The 8,441-nt window shown below is 41.5% G+C and overlaps 1 gene segment (V, D, J or C); it reads right to left on the bottom strand.

Moving 5' to 3' along the window:
* Positions 1–1,452: 1,452 nt before the first annotated feature.
* On the bottom strand, positions 1,453–8,080 carry LOC148139646 (Ig heavy chain C region-like). The segment is given in 4 exon segments: positions 1,453–1,901; positions 2,358–2,666; positions 4,612–4,923; positions 8,015–8,080. Coding segments are annotated over 4 exon segments (747 nt in total).
* Positions 8,081–8,441: the final 361 nt, after the last annotated feature.

Below are 8,441 nucleotides of genomic sequence, written 5' to 3'. Positions count from 1 at the left end.
TTTTGTATCTGTGTGTTTATGTGTGTGTTATGTCTGTACGCATTGTGCTGTATGAATGTATATGTATTCGTGTCCATTTGTGTGTTACCGTGTGTCTACGTTTCTCATGGTTATGTGTGAGTACCCCTGCTCAGTTGTGCAAATGCTTTTCTTTTGGTGTATGTGAGTTTTTGTAGGAGCTTAGGTGAGTGTTCAAGTACCATTTGCATGTGTAGCTCTGTGCAAGTATACGTGTGTGACGTCCTATCTATATGCACATTTGAGTGTGCACAAAAATATGTGTCTTTAGGTGAGAGCCTGTATATGTGTCTTCACGTGTGTCATTTGTGAGCATCTCTGTATCTGTGTGCGTTTCTGCTCTTATACCAGACTGTAATTTTTATTATTCTAATTTTATTGTTCTAATTTTAATGGATTGCCCACAATTAGATCTGACCTTGGTGTTGTAGGAAACATTTTCCATCATCGTGGAGAAATAAGCGTTTTATGAGCGACTCTTCTGTTGCAGTGATAGAATTTCTGTTTCTGAGACAAAAGGCCTGAGTTCAAATCCCCACTGTCCCAGAGATAACATTTCTGAATATGTTTATCAGAAAATGTCTACTTGTGTTCTGTATGTGAAACAAAATAATATCAGGTGTTCGAATAAAGAATTGATCCCATGTGCTCCAGGAAACTGAGACAAAACAATGGAATTCAAACCGGGACAATGCAAACACCAGTTTTGGATTATGGGAATCAATGTTAATCATTTGTTAACATGCTTCAAAGGTATTATTTTGCATGGAAATTTTAAATCTTAGACAGCAAGCAAGAAGCTGACTGTTCCTGTTAGTAACTGGGTTACATTACAGAGGACATCTACCATGAAAACTCTGCGCAGGGAGCAAGAGGACAGACCATTCATCGTTCCCCTCTTCCCTTTGCTCCACAATAGCTTATCTGTCGATTCTCTTTGGTGTGAAAGTGAAGATACATTCTGTCAACTCATGCATTGGTGCAAGATCTCTGGCAGTTCCCCAGAAACAAAGGTTACATTCAAACTGCTCTGCACTCTTTACGATTGGTATGTTCCAATCAAAACTAATTTTAAAGGTCTCTTAAATTTACATTTCCAATTGGCACAATGTGGCAGTTTAAAACTGACGTGAATTTTGTAAGAATGCCCAATTGGGGGAATCAAGAACACCAAGTTCAAAACTCGTGCTCTACTCTTGACATAAAATGGACATTGTTAGATTTCATCACAGAGGGATTTTGGATGGATAAGGTACTTGGCGGAATCCTGCAATGAGTGAGCTTTACTCTGTCTCTGACCCAGGGTGTATCTGAGCAGGGAACATTAACTGCACAAGACACTTGTCCTAGACCTGATAATAATCCACTTTAACTACACATATGCAATGTAAGTCAGAGTGAGAAACGACTAATTCAGTATTTAACTCACAACTAGAGGAAAAAAAAAACTTTATTACTTTTGTTGAATTATTAAATGTAACTTTGAGATTTTTATTGACATGAATTAACAGTGTCCATCAGTGCAAGTGAAATGTTTACGAAACTCGGTTTACCGCTGGATTTATCGACTGTTCTGTTGATGATCTTCAATGGAATCGCTTCATGTCCCACCACACAGGAGTAAGAAGCACCGCTGGCCCACTCCTCCGCTGTAATGGATAACAGGCTGTAGATGAAGAAGGAGATGTTGTCACTCTCCGCCATCACCTCGGTGTTCTTGTAGTTACTGGGATTCACCGGCTTGTCATTGTTTGTCCACTTGACGAAGATCTATCGGGGGGAGAAACCTCTCACTAAACAGGTGAGGGAGAGAAACCTCTGAGCGGAGATTTCTTCTGTTGGTGGCAGGAGGACCGACACTGATGGCTCCAGCGGATTAATCACTGCAGAATATTTGAGATAAATATTAATCAACTATAAAAATCCAGAATCAACATCGCAATTTCACTAAATATTAAAATACACCATTTTTAATTTGGGATTTATTCACTTTCATTTTCTAAAGGAGCAGAATGGTATCCATGATGTTCAGTAAAAGAAGTAAAGAGTTTAGTTTAAAAGTCACCTCCATGTTTCCAGCCCACAACGAGGACATTCTGTGCATTTGTCATTGCTGATGGTGACATCACAACCCAGGCTTCTTCCCACCTTATCTGACTTAATCAGAATACAATATCCTTTGGTCAGTCTTTTTCTTAATCAGGTACTTAGCTATCCTGCCATCAGATGCATCATTAATGCTCCCAAAGGTGTTTGTTCATTTCAATCAAAGCCTTCCATTGATGTAACTGGATCTGGATTACACATGGGCTCCTTTGTGCTTTAATCTTACCGCTCACCTTTCTCCTTGTGGATGGAGTCTCTCAGCGGAGTCGGTAGATTCTGATGGTACACCACACATTCAAAAGTAACGCCACTCAGCCAGGCTTCAGTAGAAATGTCTAATTTGCTGATCACGCTGTCGGGATTCTGTCCAGGCTGCTTAGCAATCTCTGATTTCAGAGGCTTCTTTTCTTGTTTCCAGGTCACATTGACTCCAGAAGGAAGATTGGACACAACGCAGGTTAACGTCACCGTCGCCTCCAGTAAGACTTGTTCTACTGGCGGTGGGAGGATTTTAACGGTGTTAGGGTGGCACTCGGTATCTTCTATGAAACAAAAATCAAAGTCAATGAAAAATGCCCATTTCTGATACAAACACCCAATCTTCAGATTACTCCTTCACAGGGTGAAGACACCACCTTCAAAATGGCAACTCCAACTATTGCTGAAACGATGCTTACTATTGTTGATGTATTTTGATCTGTGAAAGTATTTGTGATTACTTATAACATACCCTGTGTAATTATTCCGAAAGACCACTGGCTTTGTAACAAGTGAAACCTGTGAAAAAAGTAAAATCATCGAAGATACCATCATGTAACCCATGGAATGACCTTTCTTTCAGAGTTTGTCTCTCACTTCAGACCATCTATTGATACTTGTGACAAGAGTAATCTGAAATAATGAGTTCATTTCCATGTTCGTAACCTTTAGGTGCAAGTGCTGCTGGTCACACTGACTGCCAAATCAGATCCCAAATTTTGGACAAATTATAATAAATAATAATTATTCTCTTTGCAGAGTTCTAAAGTGTTACAGGACCGGTGAACAGCCATGGAAATTCTGTTCATTATATTTAACATGATTAAAAATACTTTGCGTTATTGGTGTGATGTCATTCTCTAATTTATGTCATTGTTCCTCGTGGGCTGTGTTTGGAATAGATATGAAAACAAGACATTGAGTACAGCATTGGATATCGAGAAAGACACCTATCTCCTTAAGTCTTTCCCTCCATTCAGTTAGTTCAGAACTGGTCTGTACTTTCACTTTATTTACCAAGCTGCATTTTTAAAATTCTTCATAGAGCAGGAGAGAAAAAAAACACAAACAAAAGCGTCTTAAATTAATCTACAAACGCGATGGAAATGTCACTAATTTTATAGACATCCACTACTCACTGTGTAAACATCACCACCCCAAACAGGCTAAATCAGCCTGTCTCGAGTTCCTAGTTCATTCATCCCTATTGTAGCATTCCCACCAGAATTTATTCTCCTGCCTCATCCACTAATTACAGAGAGCATCTTAAAGAAGCTCAGTGAGATCACATTTATCCCCGTTCATCAAATGTGATCGCCACTTGGTCTGTGGTCTGATCCCATAAATGAAGTTAAAGAGCTCAGTACCAGATAAAAATCGATGTCGTACAATGTCCAACCAACAGGTCATTCCTGAGCAGGGAATGAAGCATTGAACGCATTTTGATTTATTTTCAAGTAAGGGTCACTGCATATGTTAACCACGTCAATTTGATAGAGGATCAGAATAAGGCTGTTAGGCCAATCCAGAGTTTAGATCAGAATGATGCTGGAAAAGCACAGCAGGTCAGGCAGCATCCGACGAGCAGGAAAATCGACATTTCAGGCTAAAGCCATTCTCCTGCCTTCTCCCTGTACTAAACAAGAGCCGATCTATCTCTGGCTTGAGTACACACAATGGCCTGGCCCCCATAGCCCTCTGCAGCAACATGTTCCACAGACTCATCACCCTCTGGCTGAAGAAACCCTCCACATCTCAGTTCTAAACGGTGCCCCTTTGACCCTGAGACTGTGCCCTTGGGTCCTAGTCTCGCCTACCAGTCAAAGCATCTATTCCACATTCACTCGACCTCAGTCTCTCAGTATTTTCTATGTTTCAATCATATATCTCTCCAATATCCCCCTCCACCCCAAACGTATCCTTGAAGCAGCTACCAGGCAAGCATTCAGCACTCTGAATGCCTCTCCCAGCATGGTCAGGCAACAAACTATTTAACAAAGCTCACTGTCTATATATCTATCTTCAACAGAGAGGAAACATGCTTTTCTGACTTGCCAAAATGTTGAATTATGAGCAATGCTAATGTAACACTCAAACTGAAATGAGATACGTGGCATGTTGGGAAACGAGAAGCTGTACCGTGCTGTTTACTATGCCTGATAAATTCGTGTGTTTGATTCACATCAGAGTTCAGATTGATTTGTAGCTCTCTCAGTCTGTGTCTCTTACCCTGGAGTGCGGTGATGTTTTTACTTTGAGTGTTCTCTCCATGAGTGACCTGGCAGGTATAGACCGCACTGTTGAACCATTCACCATAAGGGACCATCAGCCGACTTGTCACCGAGAAGTTCCCGTTCGCCTCACACACGGGAGACTTGAAGAAGCCAGAATCCAAGGGTCGGCCATTTTTCAACCAACTCACGGAGATTGACTTCGGACGGAACTCGATGATTGAACAGACGACGGTTGCAAACTTGCTGCTTGCGATTTCTTCACTGGAGCTCACAGTTAGGAGAAGGGTTGGTTGGAGAGGATCTGTACCTTTAGGAAACACATCGCATACATTATCCGATGAATTTCATAACAAATACAATCAGTTCTCATATATCAAGGTTTCTTATGGTTAATGGATACAAGAATCATAATTGTGCAGAGTGCTGGAGAAGCTGGGATCCACACAGAAAGCCCAGCAGGACAATGTGAAAGGCTAAACTTAGAGGACACAGCAAGGGAGTCAAGGAGGCAGAGAAACTATAGGCTGGTAACACCAGAAGGGAGATAGCAACGTTGGATGGTATTCGTTTTAATGACAGAGTCTGATGAACAAGGCAGACGAATTACTGGCATAAATGAAGATATGATGCCGTTGCTATCACGGAGACATATTGAGAGCCGGGCAGGAGCGGCTATTCAATATTCCAGGATTTAGTGCCTTCAGGCGAGACAGGGAAAGATAGAAAATGATGGGGGCAGGGGTGTGCGGAACAGAGTGTTGTTTCTGTTGCAATTCTGACAAGAGTATTTTAGGCTGTAAAGAGAAATGAAATCATGGATACCTCCTGAACAAAGGCAAATGGACAGTACTTCAAAACCAAAACACAGCAAACATAACTACTGGGAGAGCACGATAGACCTTACTGTTGGTCCAAAATACCAAGTGCAAATACATGGGCAAATTTCAGAGACATGTAAATTAAATAGGGGAATGAGAAAAGAGGTTTTTCACTTCCTCAGCATAGGCTTGGATATTCATTTTGTCAAAAATTTAGAGGGAACATAATTCTGAAAATGCCCCCAGGAGAATATTTGAACAATGTATGTGTTTAATACAGAGAATTTTAATCCAGACCTTGCAAGAGAGGGGTGAACCTGAACTTAACTTTAGGGAATGAAGTCGACCGTTTGGGTAAAACATCAATGGTGGAGCACTTTGCAGACAGTGATCGTAAATCAGTTGGATTTCAGATTGTACTGCAAAGGAATAGAAATTGGCCCAAAGTTCTGAAAAGGGGAAGGACAGTTTTAGTAAGGTCAGGTAATGACTTGACCAGAGTGGACTGGAAGCTGACACTTATTGGTAAATCTGAGTTAGAGCAGTGTGACACATTTAAGAAAGAGATAGGAAAATCACAGGGAGGACATTTCCCAGGAAGCCACTGCGTGGTACCAAGAATGCAGTGGGCTCTGGACACCAAAGGGCATGGAGGGGGAGATAAAGAGAAACAAGGAAGGCTTCCGGTCTATACTGAAATCTCAAAACAATAGAAACTAATATGGAGTACAGAACGTGCAAGGGGGAGTTTGAAAGTCAAAGGAATTGGAAGAGCAAAAGGGACCATGAGAAAATAATAGCAGTCAAAATAAAGGAAAATTTTTTAAAAGTTACAGGCTCATTCATAATAAAAGAATTATTCGGGATACAGTAATGCCCATTAAGTGTTATTATTGGAGTGGAGCCGGAGGATTAGGTTGTGGTCAAAACGAATGTGTTGTGTCAGTGTTCACTAGTTAGAGGGACAGTGTGGGGTCCGAAATCATGGAGGGGTGTTGTGATGTACTTTCAGAAATTAGGACACATGACGTGATGTTCTGTGTTGTCTTGCTGAATGAAAAGTGGTTATATTTCTAGGGCAGATAAAAAGTATACCAAGCTGTTGAGCGTTGCAAAGGATGAAATAGTTGGGTTGCTGACAATAATTTCGAATTCCTGTCTGGACACAGCAGTTGTGCCAAGTGAGTGTAGATTATCCAACTTTGCACTGTTATGCAGGACGAAGGAAGGGATAAACAATGAAAACATTGATCTGTCAAGCTAGCCTCAGAGGTAAGGAAACTATTGAGAAGTGAAATTAGTCTTCATTTGGAAGATAAATCAACAATTTTCAGCATGGTTTTATTGAGAGGAAGTCATGTGTAACAATTTGATAGTAGTTTTCAGAGAGATAACTCGATGTCCAGATGATAGCAATAATCAGAGCCAATGGGATCCGAGTTAATTTGACAGATTGGATCTAGAAATGGCTGAGTGATGGGAGCAGGGGATAATAGTCATCGGGAGTCTGCGTGACTGGAAATCTATGTCTCCTGGTGTTCTGTAGGGATTAATGTTGATTTCCGTGCTATTTCTCTTACATACCAATGATTGAGACTCAAATTTAGGAGGATTAACCAGTGAATTCACAGATGAAATGAAAACTGTTATGTTGGTAATTCATGAGCTTAATGGCTTGAGATTGCAGGAGGATTGTGTGTGAAGAGAAGTTGCAAATGGAAATTATTCCAGATAAATGTAAGGTGATGTAATTCGGCAGAAGAATCTGTGAGGTATGATGTTTTGAATGGTGGAACCCTGGAAAGGATTGAGGATCTTTGGTGCATGTACCCACCGATCCCCTATAGTACTGTGTCGTCTAGATAAAGAGGCTAAGAAAGTGGGAGGATATTTGCTTCTATTAGCCTAGACATTGACAATGAAGAGTAGGGAGATGATACTGGAACTTAATAGAACACTGGTTAGGCCACACTGAAGCGTTGTGTGCATGTTATCGAAGGAATGTGATTACACTGAAGGCAGTATTGATGAGATTTGTCAGGATCTTGCCTGGGTTGGAGGGTTATAGTTATGAAACTAGATTAGATAGACAGGGGCTTTCCTTGGAGCAGAGGAGAATTAGGGAGAAGATTATCATGATGTCTAGAATTATTTTAGGCTTGGACAGGGTAAACTGGATGAAACCTTTCCCCTTAATGGACAGGTCAATGCCTCAGGGGCACAGGGTGAAGGTAAGGCCTGAGGCTTCCAAGTGGATCTCAGGGGAAAGCAAAATCAAACAGAGGGTGGTGTTAGCCTGGAAAAAGCACCTATAAGTCATGTAGAGACTGAGCCCCTCATAATAAGTATGAAGTATTGAGATGCATCCTTGCAAGGGCAAGTCACGCAAGGCAATGGATCATGTGCTGGCACATGAGACTGGAACAGTTAGGTGGCTGTTATTGATAGGCATGAACTGGATGGATCAAAGGGCCTTTTTTCCTGTGCTGTACAAGGTGATTCTGTGAGAACGGTTATAAATAATGCCTTATTCATATTAATCCCAGATGCTCTGTTTATCTCAGCTCCCACAACACGTACCTGGACATGGCATTTCTTTGCTCTTGTGTGACCCGCTGTGTTGAACCTCACAGTAGATTTTGCTGGGGCAATGTGCCGCTGACCCGGGCAGGGTTAACTGGCTGCTCAAGGTGTAGGTTCCCTTCTTGTTTCTCACTGATGGGTAAGTCTTCAATCCAGTCGTGATCAGCTCCCCTCCTTTCTTCAAGGTTACCTTGGTGACGTCAGGGGAATAGTCCATCGCCAAACAACCACAGATTGCAGAACTGGTGTTGTGCTCCTGACAGGAGGAGACCAGGCCATAACGCGTGGGGGGAGATGGTGTCTCTACAATAGAATGACCAACTGAGCATGTTAGTTTCTGTTAATTTGACCTTGTTAGTTACTCAAATGTATCCTCAGCTGTAAACGTTTGCCAATATGCTCCCGCTGAAGTCTACAGCATAAC

The sequence above is a fragment of the Chiloscyllium plagiosum genome, unplaced genomic scaffold (assembly GCF_037043375.1).
Source record: "Chiloscyllium plagiosum isolate Xiang-an unplaced genomic scaffold, Cpla_swu_hap1 HiC_scaffold_38, whole genome shotgun sequence".
Classification (NCBI taxonomy): domain Eukaryota; kingdom Metazoa; phylum Chordata; class Chondrichthyes; order Orectolobiformes; family Hemiscylliidae; genus Chiloscyllium; species Chiloscyllium plagiosum.
Note: the sequence above shows the minus strand (reverse complement) of the source record. Positions and strands in the feature narration are given on the sequence as shown.